The 17324-nt window shown below is 51.4% G+C and overlaps 3 protein-coding genes across 3 annotated transcripts; 2 read left to right on the forward strand and 1 right to left on the reverse strand.

The window, feature by feature from the left end:
- Nucleotides 1–489: 489 nt before the first annotated feature.
- Nucleotides 490–6291, forward strand: COCSUDRAFT_38308 (enolase; the record flags this gene model as incomplete). The annotated part of the gene is made up of 14 exons (XM_005643992.1): nt 490–501; nt 683–701; nt 806–879; nt 1055–1248; nt 1423–1489; nt 1766–1885; nt 2381–2518; nt 3023–3130; nt 3371–3460; nt 3736–3863; nt 4411–4534; nt 5030–5116; nt 5418–5587; nt 6189–6291. The coding sequence occupies 14 exons, from the start codon at nt 490–492 to the stop codon at nt 6289–6291; spliced, it is 1434 nt and encodes a 477-aa protein (XP_005644049.1).
- Nucleotides 6292–9832: 3541 nt separating this feature from the next.
- COCSUDRAFT_67925 (hypothetical protein) lies at nt 9833–13378 on the reverse strand (the record flags this gene model as incomplete). The annotated part of the gene is made up of 8 exons (XM_005643993.1): nt 13078–13378; nt 12637–12756; nt 12368–12474; nt 12033–12093; nt 11650–11769; nt 11221–11349; nt 10251–10475; nt 9833–10021 (listed from the first exon to the last, which is right to left on the reverse strand). The coding sequence occupies exons 1-8, from the start codon at nt 13360–13362 to the stop codon at nt 9833–9835; spliced, it is 1236 nt and encodes a 411-aa protein (XP_005644050.1). The 5' UTR covers nt 13363–13378.
- A 548-nt stretch (nt 13379–13926) lies between these two features.
- Nucleotides 13927–17311, forward strand: COCSUDRAFT_19693 (WD40 repeat-like protein; the record flags this gene model as incomplete). The annotated part of the gene is made up of 8 exons (XM_005643994.1): nt 13927–14052; nt 14163–14240; nt 14421–14543; nt 14841–14954; nt 15227–15321; nt 15834–16083; nt 16702–16761; nt 17054–17311. 8 exons carry the CDS (start codon nt 13927–13929, stop codon nt 17309–17311), a joined length of 1104 nt encoding a protein of 367 aa, XP_005644051.1.
- Nucleotides 17312–17324: the final 13 nt, after the last annotated feature.

Below are 17324 nucleotides of genomic sequence, written 5' to 3' on the forward strand. Positions count from 1 at the left end.
TGGACACATTAAATCACGTGTCCTCCACAAGCCAGGCCCAAGATGGCCACTGCCAGTACTAGTGCATTATATCATCCGCAGCCCTTGAACACATCATATGATCCTCCATTCAGTTCTGGTTTGGACCCCTCCTATTGCTTATCAACATCGCCGCAGTGGTGGTTCATCAACAGGTCCTGTGAGTCATGCTTGGCCGCAGACAGCACCAGTGCATGAACGCAACAGCCTCGCATGCAACAGCTGGAGGTGTCGGAGCTGTCACTGTTGAAGTTCATCTGTTTGAGGCATGTCGGAGATTGGTGAGGTAATGAGGCGGTCCCCCCCGTGCACGGCCATTGAAACCGTGAAGACCTGATGCATTGAATGGCTGCAGTGATCTCCAGCACCTTCCCACAAAGATTCTGTACGGAAACGAGTCTTTGTAGAAATCAAAGAACACCAGTATCGCGCAGACATAGCACAAGAAGGACTATCCAGCGAGCACTCACCATGTCTGTGCAGGTAGGTCATCTAGAAGGCCAGCTGCTCAGCCTCTCCAAGAGATCAAATTATTGCCTTGATGCTCACTGCAAGACTCCATAGCACTTCAATAGATTTATGAGGTTGTCTCGTGTGTCCTGGTTCTCTTTCTTGGTTGGGTGCTTGCCTCACCCTATATTGACTTTGGGATGTGCTCTTGCAGGAGTACATCGACAAGCACGGTGCGATGGGTTCAGTGCCTCCTTGCGTTGTTTTCAGTTCTTGTCTATTTACTAATGCTTGTCCTGGATGCTCACCTCGAAATCTGTTGGCCGGTTCACTGCAGATTTGAGCAAGAAGGTGGAGGATGTCATCAACGCGACTGTCAAGTCGAAGCCTGATGAGCCAATTTCCTTCATGGTGATATTTTTTTATTCTGTATAGTACCGGGTGCTGCTGCATAATGTCAAGCAAGTAGCTTTGGAGGTTTGTAATGTCCTTACAGCGAGGTGCCCTAACGTTACCTGTTGTACACCCTCCTTGTTGCCCAATCGTGAGCTGTACACTCTCAGCAACCTTTCTTGAAACTGTACAGGCCGAGACCCTGCGGAAGCTCGCTCCTGCAGAGATCACCAAGGTGATCGGCCGCCAGATCATCGACTCTCGTGGCAATCCCACTGTTGAGGCCGACGTCCACACGTACAAGGGCTGGTACCGCGCAGCCGTTCCCTCAGGCGCTTCCACTGGTATCTACGAGGCCGTGGAGCTTCGTGATGCCGACAAGGGAACGTAAGCTGAAACTGTCCACGTGACACATCGGACTCTTGGAAAGACTTGCTACCTTGTCCCTCCTTTTATATACGCAACATGTGCTAGGATTTGCGTGTACAACTTTTCACAGGGTATGGAGTCATGTATTAACATGGAGACTAAAAAAGGCTCAAGTAATTCCCCTTCTTGCAGGTACCTGGGCAAGGGAGTTCTCAAGGCTGTTGAGAACGTCAACAAGATCATTGGCCCTGCCCTGAAGGCAAGCACCTATGTCTCTCTAGCGTTTCCTATGGCTCTCCGTGGTCCTTACAATCTCATGACAAGCAGGGCACAATGCCGAAGGCTCCCATCAGATGCAATAAGTCTGTTGCATGCTTGCCTCATGCAATTGCCAATGCTCAATAGAAGGCTGCCGTGAAGCCAGAGACACCTGGCATGCATGCATGCATGCATGCTCATCCCACCGCACACCAGAGCAATAGTGTCCTGTTGCATTTTCCTCGATGGTGCAGTGAGATTTATATGCGCATTGCAGGGAATGAACCCGGTGGATCAGACGGCGATCGACAACAAGATGATGGAGCTTGATGGCACTGACAACAAGGCCAAGCTGGGCGCCAACGCAATCCTGGCCGTCTCTCTGGCCGTTGCCAAGGTGCAAGCCCCTTCCCTGTGGCTACACTGCGGCAAGAGCGTAGCGAGCGTGGAGTCTGTGACTAAAGCATCTCCATTCTCAAAGTCAGAGACTCCATCGCCTCTATGCTGAAGCCACAGAACCGTGCAAACCCACACCCATGAGATCACCGTGTCAGTTGTTGTGCTGTGCACTATCCTGAGGCGTTTGCCAGCAGCAGCGCATCATTTCTTGAGGACATGCAAATATTTAGACGCTAAGTGATTTTTTTGCAAAGTTTTCCTGGGCGGGGAGCTGGAGCATGGAGAGCTCTTGAGCTGCCAGTCCCTTCAGTGATGCATGCCAGACATGGGCCAGAGCTCCTGTCGCAGTCAATGGGCGAGCTAAGAACAACTGTGAACAGCTTTCCTGCCATCATGGGGCAAGACATAACAACTTACAGATGCTTTCCCTTCCTTACCTTCATGTACGAGTTTTCTGAGCCCGTTGCATGACTTGGCTGATGACTAATTGCAGGCGGGCGCGGCAGAGAAGGGCGTTCCCCTGTACCAGCACCTGGCTGACCTGGCGGGCAACAAGAAGCTGGTGCTGCCAGTCCCCTCCTTCAACATCATCAACGGAGGCTCCCACGCCGGCAACGCACTCGCCATGCAGGTGACTCACCCTTCTGCGACTGCAGGTGACTCACCCTTCTGCGACAAGATTCATGCAACATCATGAGAGTGGTGCGGGGCCAGTGGTCAGCCACCTTTCTAACCCCCATTCAAGGGGCAGTTCACAGTGACAAGCTTCATTCAACGTGGATGGCGCGGAGCCAGTAATGAGCCACCCTTCTCGCTCCCAGGAAACTCCATGGCCGCTTCTGCTGCGCATTAGAATTCATGCAGAGTTATTTGGGGGCCTGGCCTGCTATCCTTGTACCAGGTGCCCAGTCCGAAAGAGACACAGAGGTCACATGTCTTGTGGCAAGAGCGCAGCATGTGCATGTCTGACATTCTACTGGGCTGCATTGCCACTCCCGCTCACCTGCATTGCTCGGACTGCCTCCCAGAGCAATCACCAACTCAGAATATCGGATGATAGCGGCCGAAGACAATATGCATCTACACAATCTGTGTGGCTAAGATCTGACCGATGTGCTTGCTGTGCGTGCTGCAGGAGTTCATGATCCTGCCGACTGGAGTGAAGACCTTCAGCGAGGCACTGCAGGCCGGTGCTGAGGTGTACCACAATCTCAAGAGCATCATCAAGAAGAAGTACGGCCAGGTGCGCAGCTCTTCTCTCCCTGCGTATCCGCAAACCTGCATGAGTTCATTCCTTCTCGAGCGTGGTGGCTTAGCGGGCTTGCTACTGTCTGACAGTGTCTGCTGCTGTTCGCAAAGGCGCTTTCAGCTGGGGATTGGGATGTTTAGTGTCGGGTTAGGGTGAGCAACATGATGGGGGCTAACACAAGCACTTCTGGCTCTCCGGTCTTATTTGAGTGAAGGAGTTCTGTGTGGAATGCAGGACGCCTGCAATGTTGGAGATGAGGGCGGCTTCGCTCCCAACATTGGCTCCAATGAGGAGGGCCTCAACCTGGTCAACCAGGCCATTGAGGTGAATACCTATCATTGACTATCAATTACTAAGATTGACTAAGTGATTGCATGGCTACTTCCGTGGTGTGCAGCAGTGATGCTTTCCCTGCTGTCATTCCATGCATTTGAGGCTTGCACATCCCTGTCTTTCATGTCATTTGGCGTCTTCCTAGGCCATTTAAATTATATTCCAGAGACATTGATTCAGAGGAAGGGCTGGTAGAGGCGGAAGGGCTGGTAGAGGCGGGGTGGCCGCTAAAACTGTGATCATAAAAAAATGTTGCATGCATGCAGGCCGCTGGATACACTGGCAAGGTGAAGATTGGCATGGACGTGGCTGCCTCGGAGTTCCTGACTAAGGACAACAAGTACGACCTGGACTTCAAGACCAAGGACAACGACGGCAGCCAGGTGCTCACCGGGTGAGTCAGCGGCCAGTCATCTAAGATCTTAAATCGGGCATTGCTCCCGTGTCAAATGGGATGAGACTCCTCTTTGCCAGAACACTAAACCATGCCACGTTCATCTAGGGGTTGCCACAGCCTTGTCATATTACATGCTGGCTGCTGTTGTGTCATGTCGACACAAATTGTCCTTGTCTGCTTTCAAAGATTTGTATGAGCTATACCAAGGCGCCATGCTTGGGGCTGTTTGCATTTCCATGCCTTTCTGGCACTGCAGTGTCAGTCTTTAGAGCGGTGATGTGTCCTCAATGTGCGAGGTCACTGCCCTCAAATTGTTATTAATTAGTTATTACACACTTTTCCTGCCAAGAGGCAAGGTGCGTCCTGCAGACAAGCTGCAGTTAAAGGCTGCCACAATCCTACCCTTTTTGGACTCGCCAGATCCAAGCAAGACCCAATAAACCGTGGGCACGGTGCTCAGTATTTGTACCGCCCCCCAAATACCGGCAGCAATTGCCCCTTAAATTGCGAGACGGCGCGGTGAACTGGCTTGGCTTTGCTGCAGGGACGAGCTGAAGAACCTGTACACGAAGTTCACGCAGGACTTCCCCATCGTGACCATCGAGGACCCCTTCGACCAGGACGACTGGGACCACACCGCTGCCTTCACCGCAGAGGGCGTCTGCCAGGTGCTGTTCCCTCCCTCTGCCACCCACCCGCGCTCCACTAAGCAACCTTTTTGGATGTCAACGACCCTTCCGTTTCAGGCGGATTTGGTTCAGGATTTAGGTGAAGGCAATGTCTCTGTCCCTCAAGGAGCTGCTGCCGACCTCGAGTCATTGTCAGCGCTCGCCCGAAAGACGCTGTTGAGTCAAGCTTTTGCCTCCACATAGTGCTTGAGCATTCACAGCCTTTCATCTCATTGCAGGGCTGGGAACGCTCTCTTTACTGTTGTGTTGAGGCAGAAGCAAAAGCAACCACTTCACCAAAAGAGCCCTTAAAGTCTGCCTCATGTCCTTGCAAAGCTCTCATCCTGATGTTTAAAGCGCAGGATTTGCACATATGTGACTAGGCGTGATGATGGGCTGCTCCTGGAGATGGAGTGCCAGGTCAGCGGTCCCCCTAATGTGCCACTTGCTACATTCTCACTCTGTACGTGACATGTGCCTGCATGATGCGCGCAGGTGGTAGGCGATGACCTGCTGGTGACTAATCCCTCACGCGTAAAGACCGCCATCGAGAAGAAGGCCTGCAATGCCCTGCTGCTCAAGGCGAGTCACCCCTTACTCATGTTCTCGCCATCTGCTCTATCTCCTCCCTGTACTGCAGCTACTGCACGCCTTGTGGGCAAGGGAAACTGTGGGTACCAGTGCTCAATTGTTGTCAGCAAGCTGCCTCAAGAGCGAATTACTGACCAAAGCAATGGCAGCATCGCGTTTTATGCCAATCGGACATGTGCTTTCGCAATGACATTGCTCCTGCTTGCAGCACTGGCGTGACTCCTTGCAGTGTCACAGTGGAAGCATTCTGTTGTAGGACCAGCTTTCTGACCAGGCTTGTCCTTGCGCGCAGGTGAACCAGATCGGCACGGTGACAGAATCGATCATGGCAGTGAAGATGGCCAAGGAGGCCGGCTGGGGAGTCATGGCGTCCCACCGCTCTGGAGAGACCGAGGACTCCTTCATTGCAGACCTCTCTGTCGGCCTCGCCACCGGCCAGATCAAGACCGGCGCTCCCTGCAGGTAATACTCATGTCACCTCCTTTAGTAATTTTCAGAAATCTGGACAAATGCTGCCCAAATGCTCCTAGCCTTGCAACGCTGGAAAAGCGTGCAACAGTAGCAAACAAGGTTTGAACGTATGACTGCTGTGAAATGCTTTATAGTGAATCGCCCAGGTGAATGTAAGTTGGTGGGATCATTGTGATGAGGGTGATGCCTCCCAGAATATCACCCTTTGCGCAATCATCCGACACATCTGCCTGCTGACAGGCGGGGTCTGCGACTGTCACGTGCAGGGCCTTCATCTACGTACAAATTTATAATGTGATCACAACTTTCGAATCATGGTTGCATGTAGCCTGACAGAAGCAAGGCTGGGTGTTCTTTATTGTTGAGATGGTCCTGGCTGACTAACTAGTGATCACACCCTGCCCACAATTGATTGGGTCTTGCTTGGATCTGGCGAGTCCAGCGAGGGTAGAAGTGTGGCAGCCTTTATTTGCAGCTTGTCTGTAGGACGCACCTTGCCTCTTGGCAGGAGTAGCGTGGAACATTACAAAGATATCTCCACACATTGCGCTGCATGTCAGAAGTCCCCACTGAGTGACTGTTCTGGCTGCAGGTCGGAGCGGTTGGCCAAGTACAACCAGCTGCTGAGGATTGAGGAGGAGTTGGGAGAGAACGCCGTGTACGCCGGTGACAACTGGCGCCACATTGGCTGGTAGAGTTGCTGATGTCAGCATGCATGTGCCAACACATCAGCTGGTGGGCTGTTGGAGCCTTGCTGATATTAGCACTCATGCGCCACCAGTATGATTTACTTCCATTTCACAGGATCCGGAAAACCTTTCATATGTGACGTCTGCGACTTTAAGAGAACTGGGGGTGATACAAAGCTTCCTCAGCAGACTGTGCGCCCGTGCACTGAGAGTGTGTCTGAGAGAGGGACCAAATTAAGACATGTTCAAGACTGGGCCACGATTAGCAAAAGCTTCATATATCGCAAAAGATGAAGTCTTGTAACGATAAAGAGCTAATCTAGAAGATTTCAGTCAGCATACCATTTTCACTAAAACTATCGTCAGCAGTCGACTGATCTTCCTCGAGCAACTGTACATATGTTTACAAACCTACTGCAGCTTCACGCAACTGTCTGCTCAGTCCCTCTGGTCAACATCCTGATTCCACATCGCCAGCAATAGGTCCTTGTTGAGGCACACTCATTGCACCACCTTTTGGACATCTTCGGGAGTGATCTCGCCAGGTAGATTCCTGCTTTTCAAGCCAGCCAGCAAAATCATTCAACTGATGAACAAGACACACTTTCCATGCAAACAGCGCATCCGAAAGTGCTATTGAAGGGTGTCATATACAAAACCAGAGCAGGGCGTCTGCAGCCATTTCACACATGCTGCTTCCAGAGATTGACAAGCTTGTACAGTGTCTGCCAAGAGTTTGGCTCGTCACAGATGAGGCAACTTGGGATGTCATGATGGGAACGCAGATGCACCGCAGGCGCATGTCTTTTCATATGTTCCAGACACCCTGATGCGCAAGGTACTTCCCTCAGGGAAAGCTTCATCACAGCTGAAGCAAAATGTATCGGCAAGCCGGTGAATTTTGTAGGCCGCCAGCTCATCTCCCACAGCTGGTTCTCAGTCAGGTCGGACGTGTAAAGGTGGCGGTCTTTGCTCAGATTGGGATGATCCATGATCCTTTGACATACTAGGGATCGATACACATGCGAGCAAATTTGGTGTCAACAGTATCGTCATCGGGAGCAGTTGTGATCAGCAAAGCGCTTGCATCACCTGAACTGCTGATCAAAGGTGTGGTTGGAAAGCGGAATGAGAGGGGGTGGACACATGGGGGACAAGCGTGTCGGACGTGTATTTGCTGACATGCTAGACACGCTGACTGGGATTGCGGATGATCACACAGTCGAGGCAACCCTGAGGCTCTGAAGGGCTTCTATTCATACCCTATAATCAATTAAGATATGATAGGTTTCAGGGGTCACACATTATACGTCCACAATACACCGTACGAATCCGTAGATTACGGATACTAGCCACGTAGAGAGTTACGACCGCCTTAGCTGGACTGGTAAAAGTCATTTTGGAGCCTCCGTGCTATTGAGAGCAGTCTTAGCAGTGGAGTCGAAAGAAGCGCACCTTGTTGACACCTTGTGAAGAGATCGCTATCCTGCAAAGTCGGTGTGCGCTCAGGCACGAAGGATCCTTGCTGGGCCCTTCTAGCAGCAGCTGCCATATAAGTATGGAGCAAGGCCCATTTGCGCCCGTTTACAGTAGTTCTCTTGTGCCAGCGGCGCAAGTCAGCCCTCCTGCTCAGAGAGAGTGAGGCTGGGCAGGGACGAAATCTTCGACTGTTCTGCACTCACATTGCTTTTGTAGACCATCACTGTCTCAGAGCCCATATTCTCCAGCCGTCTCTTCTTGACATCAGTGCAGCCCACGCCCTCAAGACAGTCGAAGATTTTGTCCCTGCCCAGCCTCACTCTCTCTGAGCAGGAGGGCTGACTTGCGCCGCAAATGGGCCTTGCTCCATACTTATATGGCAACTGCTGCTAGAAGGGCCCATCAAGGATCCTTCGTCCTTGTGCGCGCACCGACTTTGCAGGATAGCAATCCCTTTACCAGGTGTCAACAAGGTGCGCTTTCTTTCGACTCCACTGCTAACGCTGCTCTCAATAGCCACATGAGTGACAGGTGTGCAAATGTTCCAAGGATTTAGCATTATTTGTCAACTTCTATGACGGGTGCATTCCTGTGCAAGTAAGGGCTCGCATCACTCATGTGACATTGAGCTGCCACGGCGTTTGACAAAGGCTGGCAGTCAATGCTAGAGATGAGGACATGTCGTTGGGTGCTGATGGCATCAAGCTTGTCCTTAAGGCTCAGCTTTTTGCTTCCAGACATTGCTGTGTTGAGCTTGTGCAATGTGTGTCATGGTAAAGGATTTCCTTTTCTAGGCTCTGTTGGCACTGCGTGTGCGATAGAGCTCAACATCACCCCTCGTTGGCAGAGCCGAGTGTGGTGCAGGTTTAGGATGGATGAACTGCATGGGAAGAGGGCCCATCAGACATGTCCTTCCAATGAGGCCTTTTACTGACTCTGCTTGCTTTGTACGGGAACAGGAATTGATAGGTGACAAGAATCCAATTAGCCCTCTCAGTTCAAGTGATGAAAACATTCAAATGAGAACTCGTTAATGACAAGTGTTGCGAGCCATGAAAGATTTTGAACGGCCATGTGGCCAAGGGAAGTAATACTTCCAGTTGTAACACTTCGAGTTCGGCTTCTGTTGATTTCATCTATTTCCCCCACACCACTCACATGTGTGATAAGTTGGCTTCTCAACTCAATTTGCAGCTGTGTGCAGTTATTAATTTGGTTGTGGCGACTTCACCTGAGACAGATGCACGCACAAACCGCTGGCAGCTTTAAACTTGTAGTACCACTAGATGACGTCATATAGTAAGCAGTGTTTGAACCAGGGGACTTTAAATCGTTGATTTAGAGTCTCCTGGTTTGAGCTGATTGCTGGTAATTGCAATACATAATTTTGCATGGGGCATGATATACAGCAATCTGCAACGAAGTTTTGCTGTTCCAACAAGAAATACAATCATGCGTGGCACCGCTCAGCATTGTATTTGATACATGCCAACAAACTGTACAATCTGTTATTCATAGAGAAAGTTCTATTCCTTTCAAGTTTGCATTGCTAGGTACAGGCAGCAGAATCAGCTGACCAAGCACCACTCATGACCTGTTTACAGCTAGTAAATCTTTGCAGCCCCGGCTGGCGGGGGGCGGTATGAATACTGAGCACCGTGCCCACGATTGATTGGGTATTGCTTGGATTTGGCGAGTCCAACAAGTGGTAGGATTGTGGCAGCCTTGAAGTACAGCTTGTCTGCAGGACGTACCTTTTGGCAGGAAAAGCGTGTGATAATAAGAATAATAATAATAACAATCTTTGTAGACACTTAATTATGAACCTGGCTCATTCTTGTGTGCACCCCCGCATTGTTCTCCTAACGGCTCTCAAGGACACCTGCTCTAATTACTGGAAAAATTGATGCATTATCGCATATATGTCCTTCCTCGAATGTTCGTGCAAGTCTTTGGTCGTGACATGGCCGTGTGAGGCTCTGAGCAGAAAAGCAGGTCCACAGCAGAAAAGTAGATTGCAGCAGACACCCATGCCCACATAGCAATAGAGAGTAAGACTTCGCAGCGGTCAGCTGGTGACCTTCAGCACAGCTGCAGCGGCTGTGGAGCCCAGAGTGGAGTGACAGTGCCTCGCCCACTTATTCCAGGGAGTATTCTCATCCGCAGGATCTCCCCCTTTCACCAGCTCTGCTGCCTCTGCTGCCGGCGCGCCTCTTGCGGCGTTCCTGTCCTTGGCCTCATTCTCCTTGCCATTGCCCTGGTGCAACAGGTCTGCTATCAGAGGACACTTCTTCACATAGTGCGCAATGTGACAAATTTGGTACCTTGCGTTGCCAGATTCATGCAACTCACCCCCACGTATACCCGGGCTGACTGCCCGGTCCTTGAGTTTCTGCTAGCTGAATTCGTTATTGGTAGGCTACACATTTGTGGACGAACTCTGGCGAGCACCTCTGCATTCTTGGGCACACTCAGGACTGGCGCACCTCCGGTGCAGCGCCTGCCCCGGCGGCCGCAGCGTCGGTGGAAAATTCAAACGCGTCGCGCAAAAGTGCAATGAGTCGTTTCGCGGCGTCGCGCGCCTCGGGTGTGTTGTCGCACACGAGCTTGCCAGCCGCCTGAAGCAGCGCGGCGCGATCGTGGCCTGCCCACTGCTCCGGCGTCATCTTAGCCGCCGACGCCGCCAGTGACACCGCCACCTTGCCGCGCACCTGCATGAGTGACGAGAAATTACTAATACTGTAGTACTCATTCTAAACCTGCAATCGATAAGAATTTATGGCCAAAAAGGGTGGATACTTAAGACCCTATCTCTCAAAATACAAAACGCCTATGATAATATTGAGACCAGATTCGGAGAGCTTCCGACAAGCCCAATCCAATGGAGCACGACCCTGATGTTGTTGAAGTCAGGAAGACCCCTAAAATTTGCTCTGAAAATTTTCCAGCAGCGCCTGGGGTGAGGGTTTGAGAACGAGTCCTACAGTATTACGTGCGATCCTTCATAATGGCGCATCCAGAGCCCAGAGGGCCACACATATATGCAGACATGTCCGTTTGGATCTCTCAGACCTGTCTGCAGCCAGAACCCAGGCAAAGGCTTGCCCCTCACCGGCGTATGTACAAGTATTTCAATGAGGGGAAATCTGTAGAGAAGAACTGAATTAAGAGCAGCCCTACATGTGCGGCAGTTGCAGGCAGAGCTGCCTTCTTCAGATTGCTACAGGTCCTCCTATGTTCTTGGCACCAATCACTTTATTGCATAGCACTTGTTTCTGCGTTGGCAGCATATCAAGAGGACTGAAGCTCGCATGCCTGCAAGACGGAGTTATCACCGAGGAGGGACTGCTGTCCACACCCCTAGTACAATGCGATGTTGACGAGCGTCGTTTTCAGCTCCCTGCCGCAAGCAACAGCTCTGCAGCTTTCCCGCATGCTGTTGAGGGGGATGCTCACCTTAGGGTTCTTGTGAGCAGCGTAGGGTAGGATCCGCAGCAGCAGCTTGGCCGGGTCCATGCAGTCAGCCATCGTCTGCAGCGCGCGAGTCACCTCCTCGATGACAAACCGTTTGTCATTGGAGCCCGCCTGCATGCATGCAAAGGAGATATACTTGATTACATTTCATTTTCAGGTTTGGTGACTCGACCTTTGCTTAGGGATGAAATACTCCCCGAAGCCTGGGTGGGACGTCCTTGTAAAGTCAAGAGGAACTTCAACAGTGGCAATTCATGGAAAATGATGTTTTGCACATGACCCAAGAGGACTGTGCACGGTGCGTTTTGAAGCCTTTGGAAGAATTCTGCTCTTGATGACTGTGTCTGCAAATTGAACCAGGCAGAGATTAATATGCCTCAGGAAGAGCTGGGAGTGTGTGGATATATGCACCTTCAGAAGCAGCTGTGATAGCAGGCTCTTGAGGGGCTGCGCTGCGCCGCCCATATCCAGAAGAGGCAGCAGCTCTGTGCCGAAGGTCTGACAGAGATCGCTGACTGCCATGATGGCCGCCTGCGCAACAGGGCATGTTCCTTTCAGTCAGCGCAACGATTTCACAAGCCCCTTTTGAGAAATTTGCATGATTGGCGCCTGATGCAATGCTGTACATAAGCGAAGATCAGTCGAGCAGCATTGTGTTGGAATGGAATATTTCAGAGCTGTGTTGGCGTCTGCAGTGATGGTGTGGGTGCAGGCAATAGAGAGCTCGTGAGAGTGCGTTTAATGGCGTTGGTGAATTTCTCAACCAGAGCCAGATGGTATTGAGAAGAGCACACCTTACTGAGGGAACTGCGCAGGTTCTTCACGCTCTTCAGCACCAGCGGGATCACCTGTGGCCTGCAGGAACACAAAGCACATCTTTCAGGCATGTGCTGCGCAATCACCTAAGCATGATGTGTAGACATTCAGAACATTCTCATATTATTCATTTTATCATCTTTATCGATGCAGAAACAGGAAGGTAGTGGTCAGCAGTTGCCATTATGCTGAGAACAGACATGCATGCTCAACAGACATGCGTAATAGCGCTGCCTTCTAGGATGTGAGATGACATGCTGCATGATCAACTGCGGTCTCAAACAATTTAAGCGGGAGAAGTGGATGTGCTCACAAGAGAGGTCTGCACTCCTCAGGATGGAACACTGCCAAGCGTCTCAGCTGCATCTGCCCCCTACACGCCACTGCCCAGTCCGAAGATTGCAGATCCTGCATTGCTGCCTGTACAGCGACCACCCATGATTGTCATCACTAGCAATTTGTAGCTGCACTGTGCCTGTACAATACTGTACGATGCAGCAGATGTCATCGCACATTCTTAACATGCACTTTCATTTCTCTTCACTACCATATGTCTGAGGTTGGCAGGTACTGGCATCACACCTTTGCATCTGTCTCAACGTTGTCGAGAGGCGTCAAAAGCTCCGTTGGTATATTATCGACGTCCACGGTTGGCACAGGCTCCTGTCCTGTGGGGAGTCTAAGTTCCGCAGGTTCTGCTTCCTGTGAGCAAACACTTTAAATGCTTCAAAGGATGTCCTGTTAGAGACTTGCACCGTGCAACGCATAATAATCAATTAATCCGCTGTAACAGGCATAAATTCCTGGCCTGAAATGCAAAATTTTGATGTGATATCCCAGGGCAATCTTCGAGACCCACTGTGTTGAATGATCCCTCTCATCTTTTCCCATAAAAAACACTTCTCTGCAGATTGATTTCGCAAAATATATAATAGAGCCACATGCACGAGCTAAGGCAAGATTTTCTTCGTTTTCCTGTATGCAGAAGGACACAGAAGGCTTCTTTCCCGTGCCACGGCCCACCTGCCCCTGCGCTTTGCTGTACAGTCGCGCCCTTGCAGCCTTTGCAGCTGCAACTTCCCGAGCACTGGGCTGCTTTTCTTCCATGGGCTGCACGGCTGCTTCCTTTTGACCTTGAAGACGGCTGGCCCGCGCCTGCTTCACCTGCTTGGTCTCCTCACCAGCCTTGGCTGTTCTCTTCATTAAAGTCTCCTCCTTCCGTCCCTTCTTCCGTGGCGAGCCAACCGTGACGGAGATGGAGATCGAGCCGTGGCCTATGTCGAAGTCAGCTCTCCTCTCTGTTTCCATCCGGCTTGCATTGCTGGTGTCCATTCGCACCTGTTTGCTCTGCTTGAAAATTCTTCTGGGTGCCACGCTGGCACAGCTTACGGGCCGAGCTATAATGGCATGCAGCAATTGATGGACGGAATTATTATTAGCTTCACACTCATCTGTTGATGAAGGTACAAGTATAGTGATGAACAAGCGACTGACTTGTGATTGGATACCAGGACCTGGAAAGAACTGAGGTCCATCGCTGTTTGATGGACTTGATGTTAATATTTGTGCAGAGCGCCCAGCGCCGATATTTACCCAGCTGACAAGATCGTAGGATGTTCTTGCCGATTTAGTTGATCAGAAAGGCATGGCAGCAGTACAGCATGAGGGATTGCACCAGAATGCGGGTGAGCTGGCCGTGGTCCCAGATCACCATGCTGGTGCTAAGCCTGAGGCTGAGACGGGCGGCAAAGCGCTACGAGCCGGCATTCAAGCGTAAGGAGACAGTTTTGGGATATCCAATTTCCGTACAGAGCAGGTTACTGCGAGCTTTGAGTGTTCAGATCCCAAAGTCTGGCCTGAAGTACCTGTTGAATGCCCTACTCCAGGCGCACAGTGGACTACACTGGACCGTACTTGAGGCTGCTGCAAGAGCGCCCGAAGCGGCCCAACAGATATGGCATCAACCTGCTGCAGCCCACTGCTGCTGGTGCTCTCAGGGTGACTTGCTATTCAGCAAATTCACGTCCTTGCCACAAGAAGACGAGTGTGAATCTGCTTTCCTATGCTGACAGCTGTGCTAGTGTACCAATAGTATCTCGACTGTGCAGATCCTGCCCCCCATGGGCTACATCGACCAGCCTGCAAACAGCTTTGCCACCAAGTTCGTGCACATGAGCTGGAACAAGGTACAAATTCCGGCTGATTCGCTTCCTTCATAATTGTGCCGCCTTCCTTTCGCAGTGCGCTGTGAGCTCTTTAGCGTGCAGAATCCAGTATCAGATTCTTTTGTGCTGGGCATGCATGCGCGAGGCAGTACCTATGGAAATAATTGCTTAATGCTGAAGGGTGTGCGTGTGTGGGTTTAGGTGCGTGCCAGCTTCAATGCAGTTACGTGGAACCAGGAGGGCAGGCGCTGCATCACAGGCACGCAGGTCGGCGAGTTCACCCAATGGGAGGGGCGAACCTTTGCCTTTGAACACATCATTCAGGTGCACCCTTCTGCATGAAAGTCGGAAATTGAGTAGAGCAGGAAAGGGTCAGAGTAGAGGGATTGGCAATTGATACCCCGTTGACAATCGAACCGGAGGATCTCCTCTCCTCTGCAGAAGAGCTTGATCAGTGCGTGTCCCGGCGTTGCTGGGTGATGGATGCAGATAGATTTAGCACTGACAGGTTCTTGTGACAAGCAAGGTGGAGCTGGCATATTGACACCACTGTGCAGCCAGCACAATCACATTGTGTGTCGCCATTTCATTGCTTATGTGGATTTTCTGCATGCATGGCAGGCGCATGAAGCTCCCATCAGGACGGCCCGGTTCCTGCACAATGGCGAGTACATGCTGAGCAGCGACGACGCCGGCATTGTCAAATACTGGAAGCGGCATCTCGACTCTGTGAAGGTGAGAATAATCTGTTCTAGTACCATGACCGTGCATATGCTGCTCGCGTATCAGAAGGGAAAACGGACAACGGAGAACGGAAAACGGAAAACGGTGTGCCTGACCTGCCGCGTGCATGTGAAGCAGCACATGCAGCAATGCTTGTCAATCTGACTGATCATGCAGGATGCTGCAATAGCTTGTGATGTCATGTGGACCTCTCTACACCACCTTGGTTCTAATTTGAGGCAATGTCTGCTTCTATTAAAAACCCGGCTGTTCTGGTCTGACAGGCGCTTCAGGCGCACAATGAGTCCATCAGGGGCATCTGCATCGCCCCCTCCGACCTCAAATTTGCCACCGCCTCTGATGACTCCACCGTCAAGGCGTGCACCCTCCCATTTTCGCTCCACTCTCTTTCCTGCAAACTGCTGCATGTACATTGTCACTCTCAGAGGCGCTTCCTGCCCTCAACCTTTCAGACTTTGCTGCACACAACCACACGGAAGAAGCCGGCTTGTGAGAAAAAGGAATGGTCTATTAATGACGTTATTGCCTGCCTGTCAGCTTTGGGGTGTCTTACATCTGGGCCTCACTATCGTGGGAGGAAAGGCTGAAACGACTGTCGCATGCCTGATGGCTGTGGGTCACCGCACATGTGGGAAGAAAATGAAAAAATAAAGTTGCCTGCATGACGGCCTGTGGTGTGAAATGGCACCTCAAGGATGGATAGAAAAGATTTTCCCTGTGATTGTCGCCTGCCTCTTGTCTCTGGTGTCTTGCAGGCCTGGCACTTCAGCACAAATGGAGAGATGTGTTCTGAGTCTCGCCTACCTGCTGGCTGTGGCGTGTCAAAACGAACAAACAAGGAATGTTCTGAGATTATCGCCTGCCTGACAGCTGTCACATTTGGCAGATCTGGGACTTCAAGACGGCGCAGTTGGAGGCGACGTTGAGAGGCCACGGCGGGGACGTGAAGGCGTGCGACTGGCATCCGTCAAAGGGCGTTGTCGCGTCGGCCTCCAAGGACAACGTGATCAAGCTGTGGGACCCCCGCGGCGGCAAAGATGCCCTCGCCACGCTGCAGGGCCACAATGCAACCATCATGCAGGCACGCAATATTCATATAATTGCACACAGTGGCAAGCTTGTGAGCTCCCATGCTGTCATGAGCGCAGCGCTACAACGCCATGAAATGGAGACGCGCCCTTTTTCAGGCTACGATTGCAGGGTGTGGCCGCCAAGATGCGATGGCGGAGCTGTGACACTTTTACATGAAGAGCAAACTATGTGGCTATTGTTTGGTAGCCACATGGAAAGCAGCTGCAGGGACGTCTAATTCTTGTCATTCGCGCCTTCGCACGCAAGGCCCAACCAACCCTGAGAATTGGCACCCTTTGTGAGAAAAATCTTGTACGGAGAGTAGCACCTGTAGGCACCGCACAGCACGCAGGCTTGTGAGCTGCCATACATTCATGAGGGCAGAGCCACAACGCCAGCATATTGCAGGAACGCCCTTCTGTAAATGCTAGCGGTCACCTGCAGCAGCTCCTGAAGGGAATTGTCAATCACAGGGACTTTATTGATCCTCTGGCAGCTGCAGGGCCAATGCCTGTGTCACCCGTGCATGATCTCAGGTCTTGGCAGTTTCATTCCTTTTGGCATGATGCTTGTTTCAATTGCAGCGGTTGCACGGAAGGATGAGCATGTCCTGGAGTGGGATGTATTGTGAAGAAGCTGGTGCTGAAGCTAGTGAGACGTGTCGCAGGTGCACTGGAACATGAACGGGAACTGGCTGCTATCAGCGTCTCGCGACTCGCTCTGCAAGGTGAGGCATCTCCAAGCAGCTGGAATTTTTCCCCTGAATGCTTAAATTTGCTGCATTATAAAATATTGCAGATATCTTTATAAATGATCAGCTGTGAGAACAGATATGTCGATGGCTGGATTGTCCATGATATAGAGGCATTCTGCCAGCTGTGTGTCCCGCCTGCCGACTGTGCCATTCAATCAGCGGCTTTACAGCTCTCGGACTTGCACAATGTTACCCTCAGACTCTTGAGTGCATTACAACAACGGCGGTTAAAGGGTGTGACGCTCTCTCTTTCTGCTCAACACAGGTGTACGATGCGCGCATGCTGCGCGAGCTGGCGACCTTCCGCGGCCACGTCAAGGACGTCACGTCCGCAGCGTGGCACCCAATCCACGAGGACCTCTTTGTGTCCGGCAGCTATGATGGCAGCCTCTGCTACTGGCTCGTCTCCCACCCCAACGAGCCCCAGGCAAGCTGCATTGCGCTCTCATCCACTTTGCTGTCTTGGAACCATTTTAGGCGGTCCCTAAGACACTTCCACATGACGTATCCTGTGAAACTTTAGAGCTATCTTGCAA

This window comes from Coccomyxa subellipsoidea (genome assembly GCF_000258705.1).
Source record: "Coccomyxa subellipsoidea C-169, whole genome shotgun sequence".
NCBI classification, from domain to species: domain Eukaryota; kingdom Viridiplantae; phylum Chlorophyta; class Trebouxiophyceae; family Coccomyxaceae; genus Coccomyxa; species Coccomyxa subellipsoidea.